General features: G+C 42.5%; 1 protein-coding gene across 2 annotated transcripts in view; it reads right to left on the bottom strand.

Annotated features, from left to right (window-relative positions):
* Positions 1-17542, bottom strand: part of LOC122549998 (exocyst complex component 6B) — a 697687-nt gene that overhangs the window by 125729 nt on the left and 554416 nt on the right. For both annotated transcript variants that reach the window (XM_043690482.2, XM_087991883.1), the window contains exon 19: positions 8521-8662. In XM_043690482.2, the coding sequence (XP_043546417.2) occupies positions 8521-8662 (142 nt within the window). The remainder of the gene's footprint in view (positions 1-8520; positions 8663-17542) is intronic.

Raw genomic sequence — 17542 nt, 5'->3', positions numbered from 1 at the left:
CAGACTTATTTCCCGGTATCTACCCCTGACTAATGCACCTTACACTATGGGCAATTTAGCATGACCAATTCACAGGCCTGCACACCTTTTGGAATGTGGAAGGAAACCAGAGGAAACCCATGCAGACACGGGGAGAATGTGCAAACTCCACACAGACAGTCGCCCAAGGCTGAAATCGAACCCAGATCCTTGGAGCTGTGAAGCAGCAGTGCTAACCACTGAGCCACCATGCTGAATTAACTTCATTTGGAATAAAGGATCTCCACTGTTCCATCTTTTCAAGTCCACATACTTTTGGTGGCAAAAACAGGGAGGCAGATTACCTGAATTAAGATAATTTGGGATTGGAGGATGTGCACCAAGACCTGGATATCCTTGTACACCAGTCGCTGAAAGGAAGCATGCAGTGAAAAAGACAACTTCACAGCAAGAGGATTCTAGTATAGGAGCTGCAACTGTACAGGGCCTCAGTGTGACTGCACCTAGAGCATTCAGTGCTGTTTTGGTTTCCTTATCTGAGGAAGGATGTTTTGACTATGGAGGGAGCACAACAAAGCTTTACCAGCTGATTCTTGGGATGGCAGGACAGACGTTTGAAAAGAGACTGGAAACCAAAGTTTAGATCAAAGTGGTGCTGGAAAAGCACAGCAGGTCAGGCAGCATCCGAGGAGCAGGAAAATCGACATTGCGGGCAAAAGCCCTTACTGATGAAGAATGCTACCTGACCTGCTGTGCTTTTCCAGCACAACTCTGATCTAAACTCTGGAGTCACATGTAGAACAAACCAGCTGAGGAAGACAGATTTCCTTCCCAGAAGGACATTAGAAAGCCAGATGGGTTTTTTCAATAATCGACAATGGTTTCATGGTCATCAATAGATTCATAATTCCAGACATTTTTAAATGAATTCAAATTTCAGCATGTGCCATGGCTGGATTTGAATCAGAGACCCCAGAACATTAGTTGCGTTTCTGGAAATATAGTTTGCGATAATACCACTAGGTCATTACTTCCCTGAATCAAACAGGAAGGATGTTTCTGAAGACCAGGAAATCCAGAACCAGGGATCACAGTCTAACAATAATGGGTAAGCCATTTAGGACTGAGATGAGGAGAAATATCAGAGAGTGGTGGACTGTTGAACTTGCTGCCACAGACTGCTGTTGAGGTCAAAATGTTGAATGTTTGCACAAAGGAGTTAGATATTGGCTGTAGGGATTAAAGGGTATGGGGTGAAAGAAGGAACAGGGTACCAAGTTGGATGATCACCTTTCATTGTGATTTATGGTGGAATAGGCTTGAAGGGCCAAGTGGCCTACCCCTACTCATATTTTCTATTTGTCTATCTAATTGAGTTAAATTATGGTCGTAGTATCAAGTTTGAGGTGGTATGAGATAACCAGCCCAACTTGCCAAAATTGCTTTGCCTATTTTTACTTAAAACAGAATCAGACAGATGATATCATTACCAAAACTTCTGGATAGGGAAACTTTACATTCATAAATAGCTAATACACATCAGCACTGCTACAACATGGCAGTATCAAAATTTGCTTTAAACATTAAAAGATGTATCTTTTAAAGACTGGCAGACTCACATTAGTGATGTATTTACAGATGAGGAGTAAAATTTCCTCCACGCTGTCACCATCAAACACTCCCAGGACAGGGTCGGCACGCGGTTAGATACAGAGTAAAGGTTCCTCCCCATTGTCCTCATCAAACACTCCCAGGACAAGCATAGCAAGGGGTTAGGTACAGAGCAATGTTCCCTCCATATTGTTTAAAATTACCAGGGTCGGTACATAACAGGATTAGATACACAGTAAAGCTCCCTCTGTATCATCCCATTAAATACTTGCAGTGAAGATATAGCACAGATTAGATACTGCGTATAACTCCCACATCAGTCTCTCTTCAATACTCACAGAATAGCTGCAATATGGGTTAGATACAGAATAAAGCTCCATCTTCAATTCTTATCAAACAACTTTATCATATGTACATACAGATTCAATACAAAGTAGAGCTTATAGTCTATTGTAAGCAGAATAACACATAATGCATTAGGGTGGTATTTCCTCCTCTCTGATTCTGAGACCGACAACCCAACTAGATCTCAATATATACTGTCAAGACTGTCTTGATCTTACAACATAAGCAATAGGGAGGGTCATTTTTTTTCCAATCTGTACCAGCATCAAACCCCGGTCTTAGAAATGAAAGAACAGGCAGTTCTCCATTTTATGGACGCCTGACTTATGAATGCTTATACTCACAAACGTGATCTCATACAGGTGCATAATTTTAAACATGCAAAAGTTTCTTATCTTTAAGGATGGCTCCTTTATATTGTCCTGCACGGTGTTCTGAATTGCTCACAGATCAACTTACGAAATGACTCCAGAACAGCACCCACTCACAACGCACAATGTGCGTATAATACAGGATTACTCCAATCATAAAAAAAGAATGCTGGCTTGATGGAGATAAAGTTACTGGGTAACAGTGTGAGGGAGCTGGATGAGCAATAGCATAGGCAGTCAGTAATGCAAGGTGTTGGTTGGGAGAGATGACTGTACCATGAAATTAGCTATGAGGGTTTAATCAGCTTTTTATTTACTTACATTTCTGACTTTGTGTATCACTAAGGCTAATACTTATTGTCCAAACCGTGGTGCTATAGGAAGAAGGTAGTAGACCTTGTCACCAAATTGCTGGAACAATTGATGTAACTTCCTGATCGACAAAAATAAATAGTTGGGTATTTAACGACAATCCGACAGCTTGGTACTCGCTTTTACTGAGACAACTTTTTACAGTCAGACATACTTTCAAAATAAATTCAAATTCTCCAACAGCCGTGGTGTGTGTAAGCTCTCAGTCTTTGGATTATTAGTTGAGGTGATTGGGTTACTAGTAATGTAATGATAACAATACCTATATTTATGACATCCGTGTAGATTAATCTGTAACACAGGGCTGCAGGCTGGAGGGGTTACTGAGCTGGTGGGAAGAAGCTGCATTAATAAGTCTGGAGGAAAAGCAATCCATGTTATTTGAGAGATTGTAACTAACATCAATTCAGTCTCCTTGCCTTTAGCCTTCGCAGGAACAATTCCTAGTGATGGTCCCTGGGAGCAACCAAAAGTAAAGGGTGGGAGAGCTCTACCAATCTGATCAGCTGGCTTAGCAGAAACCTTCCTGCTCACCTTTTTACTCTGTGGGGACCACAGTTCATTGCATTGTCTCCTCCTGCGCTCCAGGGGATGGGGAAGAAACCAGGTATATGCAAACTAGTTAGCAATTACCCTTACTGACTGAGGTATTCTGGACTTAAAACCCATAAATACTTCCTTTAGACTGTTTGTTTCTTTTTATTAATGAGGCAGAACCATGGCGGGATCCCAAACCATGTGCCCACTCCTCACCTTAAAGGTTAACATTTGTCTATTAAACATAATGGTATAATCATACATCAACAAGCTGAACCACTGTTCCTCTAATCATCATGTTCATCTTTATGAATCCACTAATTCGCTTTTACAAGATGCGGCTGAAAAGAGTCTTGTGTTTTTGCTCTCGCACTCGAACACTTTTACAAGAGTGTGCCAGGGTTGAAACGTCCGCTCAGTACCTTGTAAACTACAACTTTATTATTCAGCATGTGGCTTTTCTGTTTGGCTTTGTATAAAATAGAATACAATATAACATATGCAGTCTGTTGGGGGAAAACCTTGCTGGCTGGCTTTCTGCTCCTCTTGCAGTACAAGCTATTGTCCCACCCTTATAACCAGCAGTCCATGAGACCTGTGTAGGGTCCAAGAGGAGTGAAGCAGGAGACTCAGTAATTCCCCCAGATAACTGAGGTTCGCACAGGACATACAGATCTTTTATTTGATTATTTCACACTATCTCCCCATCTCTCCTTTTTTCCTTCATAATCTTAATGAGGACAGGATGTGGGAAAGGGAGAGAACAGGACTCTTTCCCTCGGCTTTGCAATTGCAAGTGATGTAGAGGGAAAGTATAGTGCTGTCCAAAACTTAACTAGAGAATCACTTGCAATGGCTTCTTTTTATGTTCCAGCATCATTATCTCTTGTGTTGCCCAATGATCTATCCCTGGCTTCCTATTTCTCATTTATATGCTTTTCTTTGTTGACAATTCCTGAACTCCTAGTGATTGTTGCACCCATTTATTTCTTCTCTCAGCTCCTCCAATACTGTCAAGTTATCAGATGGCTTATCCATCATCCATTCACATGTATGAGCAGATCTTTCCTCCAACATAATATAGGAATGTCATAAGCCGTTGCTTTTGCACTCCAATCAAAACTTCATTCCCTAGCTACTGACCTTATTGTTCTGCATGGCAACAATCTGAGATTAATCCAGTTTGTTTGCAACTTTGATGTCACATTTGATCCTGAAATGAACTCGCCACCTCATTCTGATGTCATCACTAAGACTGCTTCTTTCCACCTCTAACATTATTCAACTTTATGTCTGACCCATTTGTATTTGTTATTTCTGGACATGACTATTCTCACATATTCCTGGGCTGGCCTCCCAAATTCTACTTTTCATGAATTTATATCGTCCAAAACGCTTGCCCGTGTCCTACCTTGCAGCAAGTCTCCAAATTACTTTCAAGAAAGAATTCGATAGAGCTCTTAAGGATAGTGGAATCAAGGGTTATGGCGATAAGACAGGAACAGGATAATGATTGTGGATGATCAGCCATGATCATAATGAATTGGTGGTGCTGGCTTGAAGGGCAGAATGGTCTACTCCTGCACCTATTGTCTATTATTTATCAAGCAAGCTTGATGTTGAGCTAAGAAGTACATTTTATAACAGTTGAGTCAGGATTTGGACCAGGAAGTTGAACTTCACTGCTGTCATACCTGGTCACACTAACGTACACTGGATCCTGGTTAAGAGTCTTGATTTTAAGATTCTGTCCTTGCTGTCAAATTCATCCATGGTACTGCTCTCACTATCTCTGTGACATCCTCCAACTCTACAATACCCCTCTGAGATACCTGGACTCCTATAATTTTGGCCTCTTGTGGAGTTCTCAGTTAAAACAGTACCACCATTGGTGGCTGGGCCTTCGGTTGCCTAGGTCCCCACCCCTACCTTGCTTTTCTCATTCTGTAAATGCATTTCTTTAACCAAGCCTTTGATCTTCTGACATAATATCTCCTTATGCAGCCCTGTGTTATAACTTATTTTATATTATTCCTGTGAATCATCCAAGGACGTTTCATGTCATCAAAGCTGCTATATAAATCTATGTTTTTGTATATATATCTATGCAATATAAAGCTGCTATATAAATCTATGATTCATGGAGTAATCCAGAGGCCTGCAATTCATATCCCCCCATAGTATGCGCATTCAAATTCCACCCCAACTAAAAATTTGAATTCAGTTAAAAAGAAATTAGTAAATAACAAGCTGACCTCTATCAAAGTGACCACAAAGTTGTCAGGTTGTCATAAAAACCCCAAATGGTACAATGATGTTGTTTGGAGGAGGTACTTGTCATCCTTACTGAGGCTGAGCCTGTGTGATTCCAGTCCCTCATCAACTATCCTCTGAAGTGCTCCAGTACAAATATTATGCTGATCAAGGGTAACCAGGGATTGGTGAGAAATACCAGCCTTGCTAACAACGTGCATTTATATTGAATTATTTGAAATATTTGAGCTTCCATATTAAAATAAGTATTTCACTGTGTGATCCCATATATAAAATTTAATTAGACTGAACGACTTTCTTTTGAAATTTTGGTGATTTGGGCTGAGGGATCAATATCGGCCAGGAGAAAACTGGTACAAAACTTTATAACTCAGAATTGCCAGTTTTTCACGAAAGACACCCCAAATTATTTATCAAACATGCTCGATGCTGACCGAAGAGCATCTACAAGTACATTTTACAACAATTGGGTCAGGATTTGGACCAGGACGTTGAACGTCACTACTATTTCACCACCACCACAAAATAAAAGCTGCAGTGGCCCCCCCAACTACTGCAGGAAGAACTTGGAAAATGAGACTCTTAAAGGACATAATTGGACCACCCAGTCTGCTCCAGCTCTGCGTTTATAGCTGTATCCTTCTTTATATCCCTGTAGCCTTAAAAAATACATTTCTCAAATATTGACCCTTCTCGCTATTTCTTTAAAAAAATGCTCTTAATCAGGAAGTAAGCTAACCTTTATAAATAACTGGTTAGGCTTCAGCTAGAGCGAATGTTTAATTTTGGGCACCAAATTTTCGAAAGGATGTCAAGGCTTTGGAAAGGGGACAGAGGACTATATTCACTGGAGTTTGGAAGAATGAGTGGGGCAATCTCATAGAAACCTATAAGATTCTAACAGGACTCGCAGGAAGGATGTTTCCAATGATCAGGAAGTCTCGAACCTAGGGTCACAGTCTAATAAGGGTAGCGAGTTGGCCATTTAGGACAGAGATGAGGAGAAGTGTCTTTACCTAGTGAGTCTGTGGAATTTCCTGACACGAAAAGTGGTTGAGGCGAAAACATTGAATGTTTTTCAAAATCAGTTAGACACAGTTCTAACTATAGGCTAAAGGGATCAAAGGGTAAGGGGAGAAAGCAGGAACAGGGTACTGAGTTAATCATATTGATTAATGGAGCAGGCTTGAATGGCTAAATGGGCTACACCTGCTCCAGTTTTCTGTGTTCCTAAGTTCAGGAGATTTAGATAGAATGATACTAGGGATGAGGATTCAGTTAATGTGGAAATGCTGGAAAAACTAGGCGAAATGATTGAGGTGTTCAAAAACATAACTTGTTTGATAAGAGTAAATAAGGAGAAGCTGTTTCCAGTGGTAGGAAGGTTGGTAGCCAGAGAACACAGATTTCACGGACTGGCAAGATAACCACAGCCAAGATGAGGTTTGTTTATTTTAACGAAACAAGTTGTTTTGATCTGGAAAGCACTGTCTGGAAGAGTGGTGGAAATAGATTCGATACCATCCGTAAAAAAAGGTAATTGAATAAATATTTGGAAGAGAAATACTTTCAGGGCTATTAGATCAGGGAGGGGGAATGGGACTAACTGGAATACTCAACCACACATCGAACACAACCATGGCAGGCCGAATGGCCTCTTTCTATGATTCCAAGATCTGATTCCATCACAATCCCTGGTCAGGTACTCTCACACAGTGACTTCCTTCAGAATTAGATTAGATTAGATTAGATTACAGTGTGGAAACAGGCCCTTCGGCCCAACAAGTCCACACCGACCCGCCGAAGCGAAACCCACCCATACCCCTACATTTACCCCTTATCTAACACGACGGGCAATTTAGCATGGCCAATTCACCTGACCCTGCACATCTTTGTGACTGTGGGAGGAAACCGGAGCACCCGGAGGAAACCCACGCAGACACGGGGAGAACGTGCAAACTCCACACAGTCAGTCGCCTGAGGCGGGAATTGAACCCGGGTCTCTGGCGCTGTGAGGCAGCAGTGCTAACCACTGTGCCACCGTGCCGCCCACCAAGTGAGCACACAACTGGCCTATACTACAAGAGTCTGCTCGAAAATAAGTCTGCATATCTAAATATAAAGAAAGAAAGAATTGTATATCTGTAGCACCATTGATATGGTCTGAATATCTCAAAGGGCTTCACAGCCAATGAAGTAACGTTGAAATGGCTACTATTGGAATGTAGGAAATGTAGTAACAAATTTGCACACAGCAACCTCCCACTACCAACATGGTGATAATGAAAGATTATTGGGTTTAAATGATTGTTGAGGAATAAATATTGGTCACAGGGGTGAATTTATCAGGGCTTATCACCAATGGATCCTTTATTAAAAATCGCCAGGTTATAGTTCAACAGGTTTATCCGGACTATAACCTGGTGCTGTGTAATTTTTAACTTTGTCCACCTCAGTCCAACAGCGGCAGATCCACATCCTGGAACCTTTATGTACACCTGAGGTGGCTAATTTGGTTTAATGTTTCATCTGAATGATGGCAACTCGGAAAGAGCAGCACAAACACACAGACGGAGTTCCTTGAGCCATTTCCCCCAATTTTTGGGCAGTTGAGTTACAGATTGCCATTACTCTTCACGTGAGGAAGCAGCCTCTGATATCAAGTGCTCTTGACTATTCCTGATTTTCTTCAGCTCACCCCTCATTCCACCACCATCACCCATCTGCTTCCCAGTGGCAGCCATGCTTTCACCTGCAGTGGACTTAAGCTTTGAAATATCTCCCCTTAATCTTTCTGCTTCTCTCTCATTTCCTGATTCCTTTTGCACTTAAAATCTATCTTTGACCAAACTTTTGGACAGCTATATCCAATTTTTGACTGATTACTTACCTGTGATGTGTCTCGGGACCTTCTTCCACGTTAAAGGCAAGATACAAATGCAAGATACCGTAGAAACAATTCAATAGTATATGCTTGAGAATAGGGGAAAATCTGCAATAAATGGAAGAAAATATCACTTTGGTCACTTACGCTCACACTCTTCAATGTCCATGTTGAACTGTTTTAAGGCTCCCATGGTGATCTGCTTGACTTCAGTGTCCAGCAGCAACTGTAGCAGAGATGTAGAGAGGTGTTTGCAGGCAGACATGCAGGCTGTCTGAGCTACTTTGCCCTGAGAAATCAACCAAAAACCCCCGTCAGATATTAAATCATCAATTTTCCAAGATTAAATGAACAAATAGAAAGGCCGTTTCTTGAATGAATAATAACCTAATGGCTGTTTGACAGAAAGACAGGAACTAACCCAGCATTGACAGGCTGATGTATCTAGTGAGTAGGTCAAAGCTGCATGCTTTTGTGTTTGCTTCTCATTTTCAGTCAACACTGTGGGATAACTGCAATGCGAAGACAGTGTTAGTCTTTCACCTGCCCGCCTCTCCAACAACAAACCTCAGCTGTGCCTCCTCCTGGTGACACCTGGAAACAGAGCATCTTATAGGTCTAGGCTAAAACTTCGTAGATTGGCCACCACTCTATGTGTAGTTCCACCCTGGTACCCATCAACCAAATTTCCGTCTGTGGGTAAATGGCTTCACTGTGACATGGATACCATGTGTAAGGGAATAAACACTGACAAAAAATACTGGGCAGACCCCAAAGGTGGACTAATATCCAAGTATGTAATCTTTCTGGCTTGTATTCAACAGGTCAGGGAGATTCTGGTCTCTGGAACGCTGTCTCTATGTGCTTTGGTAACTACCCATTCAATAGATGCAAAACTTATCAGAAAAAGGCAAACTGCAAATGTAGGAGAAAGTGAGGACTGCAGATGCTGGAGATCAGAGCTGAAAAATGTGTTGCTGGAAAAGCACTGCAGGTCAAGCAGCATCCAAGGAGCAGGAGAATCGACGTTTCGTGAAGAAGGCTTATGCCCAAAACGTCGATTCTCCTGCTCCTTGGATGCTGCCTGACCTGCTACGCTTTTCCAGCAACACATTTTTCAAACTGCAAATGTAGATCATTTTAATGCTTTGAATGTTATAAAGGTGTTACACAGGAATTTTGGAACATAGTCAAGTCTGAGCAGCCAAGGTCTTTCATCAACACGTTTTTCCAGGCTTGTGCCCCAGGGAGTTAACACAAGCGAGGCATTATTAGATTAGATTAGATTCCCTATAGTGTGGAAAGAGGCCCTTCGGCCCAACCAGTCCACACCAACCCTCTGACGAGTAACCCACCCAGACCCATTTCCCTCTGACTAATGCACCTAACACTACGGGCAATTTAGCATGGGCAATTCACCTGACCTGCACATTTTTGGACTGTGGGAGGAAACCGGAGCACCCACACAGAGGAAACCCACACAGACACGGGGAGAATGTGCAAACTCCACACAGACAGTCGCCCAAGGCTGGAATCGAACCTGGGACCCTGGTGCTGTAGGGCAGCAGTGCTAACCACTGAGCCACCATGTTATGAGTGATCAGCCCAATTCAAATGGCAGAGACTACCCCCGACGCTTCATATGTACCTATACTCCAAGGCTATGGGGCATTAGAAAGTTAAAAGAGCAGTTAGATGAGGAGCATGATAGAATCCCCAAATCAGAACATCCAAAATTACTGAGAAATGTCAACATAAAGGTGGTCATGAACCATGATGCACAGCCATCATGCCTCAGATATCATGGTTTAGGGAAGATAAATGAGAATGGATGGAGGCTACTTGTGCTTCACTGCTACCATTTCCTACCCAGATAAAATCTGACAGTTCCATGACGGGACTGAACAAGTACACAGAAGGGAGAAGGGATGAAATAGAACCTACTTTGAGATTCCTCAGTCCATAGAAAGAAGAAGTGGAAAAATGCTGACTAGTTTGAGGTTAATGTCACAGAAATGGACCTGTCATTAAAACCAAGTAATTTGTTCTTATTAATTATAAAAGAGATCTGAGTGAGAAAACTTAACATACTACCTAAAGTAAGGACCAATAGAATACTTGGCAGGAGGCAATGATTATTGATTACAACCATGCCACAAGATGCAGATGTCCTTGGATACAGGTAATGCTCGGGGCACGTGGGAAGCCCTGGTAAAAAAGGTCTGAGTGCTGATGCTACACTGCCTGATCTCATTGAGCATGGGGAAACCGACATTCCTGCAACAAGTCTCTCGTGGAAGTTGGGGCTGTGCCTCCTGATATATATGATGCAAAGATTGTCCAAAAATAAGGGTGACCGCAGTGATTACAAAGCTGTAAAGGCATCTGGTACTTGCTCATGTTGCCATTGTCAGATTACAGTTTTGGCTGAACACATTTACCCCAACCCCAATATGATTTCAGAACTGGAAGCTCTACAATTGATATGATCTTCTCTGTCCAGGAGATTATTTTTTATTTGCTCAATGTGATGCACATTAGGCCAGCATTTTTTGCCCATCCCTAATTGCCCAGAGGGCAGTTAAGTGTCAACCACATTGCTGTGGGTCTGGAGTCACACGTTGGCCAGACCAGGTAATGATGACAGATTTCCTTCCCTAAAGAATGTTAGTGAACCAGACAGGTTTTTCTGACAATTAACAAAGGTTTTGTGGTCATCATTCGACCCTTAATTTCAGATTCCTATTGAATTCACCATCTGCCAAGGTTAGCATTTGAACCTAGGTCCCTAGAACGTTAGCTGAGTTTGTGGATTAATAGTTTATAATATCACCAGGCCATTGTCTCTCCAAGAAGATGCAGCAATTTAGAACACAGAACATAGAAAAGTACAACACTGTACAGGCCCTTCGGCCCTCTATTTGTGTGACCTTTTATCCTATTCTAAGATCAAACTAACCTACATACCTTACATTTTACTATCATCCATGCATCTATCCAAGAGTCACTTAAATGTCCCTAATGTATCTGACTCTATTACCACTGATGGCAGTGCATTCCACACAGTCACCACTCTCTGTGTAAAGAACCTACCTCTGACATCACCCCAGACCTTTCTCCAATCACCTTAAAAGTATGCCATCTCGTGATAGCCATTTCCGCCCTGGGAAAAAGTCTTTAGCTATCTACTCTATCTATGCCTCTCAACATCTTGTGCACCTCTATCAAGTCACCTTTCATCCTTCTTCTCTCCAACAAGAAAAGCCTGAGCTCCCTCAATCTTCCTTCATAAGACATGCACTCCAGCCCAGGCAGTATCCTGGTAAATCTCCTCCGCACCCTCTCTAAAGCTTCCACATCCTTCCTATAATGAGGTGACCATTACTGAACACAATATTCCAAATGTGGTCGAACCAGGGCTTTGTAGAGTCACAGCATAACCTCGCTGCTCTTACACTCAATCCCCCTGCTAATGAAAGCCAACATACCATACACCTTCTTAACAACCCTATCAACTTGGGTGGCAACTTTGAGGGATCTTTTCACGTGGACTCCAAGTCCCTCTCTTCCTCCACACGGCCAAGAATCCTGCCTTTAACCCTGTAATCTATATTCAAATTTAACCTTCCAAAATGAATAAATTCATACTTTTCCAGGCTGAACTCCATTTGCCACTCCTTAGCCCAGCTCTGCATCCTGTCTATGTCTCACTGAAGCCTACAACAGCCCTCCACACTGTCCACAAGTTTACCAACCTTCATGTCATCGGCAAACTTACTAACCCAATCTTCCACTTTGTCATCCAAATCGTTTATAAAAATCACAAAGAGCAGAGGTCCCAGAACCGATCCCTATAGAACATCACTGGTCACTGAGCTCCAGGTTGAATACTTTACATCTACTATCACCCTCTGCTTTCTATGGGCCAGCCAGTTCTGTATCCAGGCAGCCAGCTTTCCCTGTATCCCATGCCTCCTTACTTTCTGAATGAGCCTACCATGGGGAACCTTATCAAACGCCTTGCTAAAATCCATATACATTCATATACAATGAAGGTATATATGAGTTTATTAAGGCATTTGACCAAGCAAGCAGAGGAAGCCTGCTGAAAAAAAATTAACTGCACATAAAAGCTGTTCAATGTATCTCTATAATAAAATAATAGGTAAGGTCAGCTATGACAGGGCAACATCGGAACCCTTTGAGATAGGGTCAAACAGGATTGTGTTCCACTGTTGACACTCAATGGCATATTCTTCTCTTTGCTCTGTTATATGCCTTCAGGTCATCCACAGGAGCTCTTTACTTACATACCAGACTGACAGAAAGCTGTTCAGTCTTGCTAACTTGAGATCGAGGATACAGGTGTGCCAAGTCCTCATCGCGAGTCGCCCTGCACTGATGATGCTGTGCTGACACTGAATACTGAGGAACAGCTGCTGCTGCAAATGGACACATTCCCTGAAACTTGTGAAGAGTTTGGCTTGGCCAGCAGGATTCAGAAGACAAATATCATGGTCCAAAAATGTTGCCATTTAGTCATCTATCAGCATTGATAATATCAATGACAGCTTCACGTATCTAAAATCACCAGAAACATGTCTCTTGATGCTGTAATCAATATGCATTACAAAAGCTGAACCCAACATGTTGAAACTGAGTCAGAAAGTGTGGAACAACAGCAATGCTACAGAGAACACCAAATTGAGAGTCGACCGGGCTTGCTTCCTCAGAGCACTTCTTTAAGTTGGTGAGAACTGAGCAAGATGTGCTAGGAAGGTTGAACAGTTTCCATCTGTGCTGCACAGAAATATCCTCTGCTGACAGGAAAAGGTCATCTCAGAGGCCCTGGAGCTCCCCATTCCATCAGCATACGTTCAAGGCGAAATCAATGAGGCCTCTGCAGGTGTGGTCACATACGTCAGATGGATGGTAGCCATATATCTAAAGACCTTCAAGAAGGTGAACTGGCCACTGTATTACAATACCCTGGGTGTCCTTATCTCTGTTACAAGGAGATCTGTAAGCAAAGACGTGAAGATGGTGGAATAACTAAAAAGTGCTAGAGAAGCTCAGCAAGATTTGCAGCATTTGTGGAGAGACAAACAGAGTTAATATCCAGTTTCTTTTATAACATATTGACTCTGTTACTTTCTTCACCGATGTTGGCAGGCCTGCTGAGTTTTCCCAAAGCTGTTTTTATTCCATATTGCTCTTATGAGGAAAGGGGACATTGACACTGGAAACTGGAGATAGTTGGTGAATGCTGTGATGTCTGGACATTCTGTAACTGTCTGGAAGGGCAATGGAAAAGGTGAGGCGGGATCAAAAAAAAACTCAGCTAGCTGAAAAGCTCCCTGAGCAAAGAAGTCAGTGAATCATCACCTTCTCAGCCCACTGTCTCAGTTTACAGCAAGAATGGCAGAGTCCCCGGCCAGAGTGGGGTTGAGCCACACTAGCCCCACTTAACACAGAATTCACCATCATGGCTCAAACCACAAATACAACCACCACTGAGCACCTTGTCATGAGTTAGGAACACCCAAAGTGCTACAATTATTAATTTGTAAGTGCAACTGAATGTTATTAAAGAGGGAATGAATGGACCTATTTTGAAAACAGCAAGAACCGTAATCATGAAGTTAAAAATCACACAACACCAGGTTATAGTCCACAGGTTTATTTGGAAGTACGAGCTTTTGGAGCGCTGTTCCTTCATCACAACTAGCTGATGAAGTAGCAGATACGTTGGAGCACCATCACCTGCAAGTTCCCCTCCAAGCCACACATCATCCTAACTTCAAAATATATTGCCATTTCTTCAATGTTGCTGGGTAAAAATCAGGAACTTCCTCCCTAATAGCACACCCCAAGGTCTATGGAAGTTCAAGAAGGTGGCTCACCTCTCGTTCTCAACTCGGGAAGGGGCAAAACATGCTGACCTAGTCGGTGATGCTCAGGTGGCAGGATAGATTGAGACAGCATTAAATATAGCACTCAGTATCCTAGCGTAAAGACCATTTTCATTTTTTAGGAGGGTATACTTAAAAATAGGAAAAGAATAACCACGTTAAAAGCAAGAGACAGTGGAAGATGATGGCTCAGTATTCATTGCATGTTATATCTATAAGGTTCCCTTATTTAAGCAGTAGAGGAAAATACTAGACACATTAGCTCTGTACGTTTGTGTCAAGGGACAGTTTTGCCAACTGACACATTTTTGATTGCGTTTTCAACCAAGATCAGTTGAGTGTGTTCAACAGTATTCAGCTGATGGCTTGGGGAAGAAAGTGTTGCACAGTCTGGCTGTGAGGGACTGAATGCTCTGGTATCTTCTGCCAGATGGCAGGAGGGAGAAGAGCTTGAGTGAGGGATGTGTGGGGTCTTCCACAATGCTCTTAGCCTTTCGGATGCAGCGTGTAGTGTAAATGTCAGTAATGGAGGGAAGAGAGACCCCGATGATCTTCTCTGCTGGCCTCACTATCTGTTGCCGGGGTCTTACGATCAAGACGGTGAAATTCAAACTTTTATATCTTCTGCCCGATGGAAGAGGGTGCAAGCAAGTATAAGGTGTGTAGGGGGTAGGGGGTGGTGGTGGTCTTTGATTATGTTGGTTGCTTTCCCAAGGCAGTGAGATGTATATACATGGAGTCAACGGATGGAAGACTGGTTTGCATAATGGACTGGGCAGTGTTCACGACTCTGAGTGCTTTTGGGATGGTGGAGTCAGACAATATGGAAACAGTACCTTCTGCCCAACTTGTCCATTTCGACCAGGATTCCTAAACTGGACGAGTCCCATTTGCCTGTGTTTGGCCCATATCCCTTTAAACTTTTCCTGTCCATGTACATGTCCAAATGTCTTTTAGATGCTGTAATTATATCTGGCTCTGGCAGCTCACTCTATGTACGAATCACTCTCTGTGTGAAAAAGCTGCCCCTCAGATCCCTTTTAAAATCTTACCCCTCTCATCTTAAACCTAATCCCTCCAGATTTGGGTTCCCTACCCAGGGGAAAAAACATTGGCTATTCATTTTATCTATGCCCCTCAGGATTTTATAAACTTCTGTAAGGTCTCCTACGCTCCAAGGAAAAATGTCCTAGCCTATCTAGCTTCTCATAGAACATAAACATTACAGCGCAGTACAGGCCCTTTGGCCCTTGATGTTGCGCCGACCTGTCATACCAATCTGAAGCCCATCTAACCTATATTATTCCATGTACATCCATGTGCTTGTCCAATGGCGACTTAAATGTACTTGAAGTTGGCGAATCTACTACTCCTTATAACTCAGGCCCTCCAGCCTCGGTAACATCATTGTAAATCTTTTCTGAACCCTTTCCAGTTTTATAGCTTCCTTCCAAGAGAAGGGCGACCAGAATTGTACGCAGCACTCCAAACACCAATGTCTTGTACAGCCGTATCATGTCATCCCAACTCCCGTACTCAGTGCTCTGACCGATGAAGCTAAGTGTGCCAAACACCTTCTTCCCCACCCTGTCTCCCTGTGACATACTTTCAAGGAACTATGTACCTACACCCCTTGGTCTTTCTGATCGATAACACTCCCCAGGCCCATATCATTAACTGTATATGTCCTGCTCTGATTTGTCTTACCAAAATATAACACCTCACATTTATGTAAATTAAATGCCATCTTCCATTCCTTGGCCCACTTGCCCAGTTGCTCAAGATCCCACTTTACTCTTAGGTAACCTTCTTCATTGTCCACTATACCACCAATCTTGGCATAATCTGCAAACATATTAACCATGCCTCCTTTTTCTCATCCAAATTGTTTATACAAATGACAAACAACAGTGGACCCAGCACTGACCCTTGCTGCATATTGCTTGTCAGAAGCCTCCAGTCTGAACAACTACCCTCTACCATCAGCCTTGGTCTCCTACGCAGAAGCCAATTTTGTATCCAATTGGCCAGCTCTCCCTACATCCCATGTGATCTAACCTTACTGATCAATCTGCTATGCAGAACCTTGTTGCCTTGCTAAAGTCCGTGTAGACAACATCTACTGCTCTGCCTTCATCTATCTTCTTGTTACCTCTTCAAAAATCTCAATCAAGTTTGTGAGATATGATTTCCTATGCACAAAGTCATGCTGACTATTCCTAATCAGTCCTTGCCTTTCCAAATGCATGTAGATCCTGTCTCTCGGAATGACCTCCAACAACTTACCTATACTGTCGTCAAGCTCACTGGTCTGTAGTCCCCTGGCTTTTCCTTGCAGCCTTTCGTAAATAATGGCACAACATTAGCTATCCTTCAGTGTTCTAGCACATTACCCATAGCTGAGGATGATAAAAATATCTTGCTAGGGGTCTGCAATTTTTTCACTAGCCTCCCACAATATCCTGATCAGGTCCCAGGATTTATCTATCTTCATGCGTTTTAAGACCTCCAGCACATCCTCTTCTGTAATTCGGTTGGGGAAACATTTGTCTAACAGAAGATCCCAATGATTACCAGTTCAGAGCTAGAAACATGCAAATCTCAAATAGTAATGCCAGTGATAACATCCTATTGCTTCAAGTGGGTTGGAGAGCTACTAAAGGGAGATCTCTTCTAGAGTGGATATGCATTACTGAAAATCCCAAACCCAATTATACAAGGTTCAATTCCACTGCTATTAACCATCAACCCTTTGTAGCTTTTTTTTCTCAAAAGTAAAGTTTTAAAAGTACTCTGTTTTTCATCTTCCAACATCTGGAAATCCTCTATTCTGCGGCTTCCTAATTCCGACTACTATTAAATGGAATTTAGAGAAATAGAACCACAAGACATTTCTTCATTTGTGGCATTCTTAAGTGGACTCACCACAGCCTCCTGGCCTCAGACTTGAACTTTGTACTGTTCCATGTCAGCTCCTCCCTGTCCTCTCTTTACAGCTGCTTCAAGTCTCCCCTAATTTCTCCCAGGCCTGAGTAATCCAAAACTTCTCATGTCAGCATTTTGGTTGCCATACCAGATCTAGCCCGCTTTTTTATCCCCCTTGTTTTGGCCCCTCTTGGGCTTGTTATTCCTATTTTGGTCTGTCTGTGCAAACTTGCATCTTTCCACTGATGTGCATTTCAGCTCTCCCATTCAATGCTCATTGTTAAATACCAGCCGTCCCTCTTTCTTGCTGTTATTCTGGGATTGAGTCCTCT

The sequence above is a fragment of the Chiloscyllium plagiosum genome, unplaced genomic scaffold (assembly GCF_037043375.1).
Source record: "Chiloscyllium plagiosum isolate Xiang-an unplaced genomic scaffold, Cpla_swu_hap1 HiC_scaffold_1, whole genome shotgun sequence".
Lineage (NCBI taxonomy): Eukaryota > Metazoa > Chordata > Chondrichthyes > Orectolobiformes > Hemiscylliidae > Chiloscyllium > Chiloscyllium plagiosum.
The sequence above is the reverse complement of the archived record's forward strand: the minus strand, read 5'-3'. Positions and strand labels throughout refer to the sequence as shown.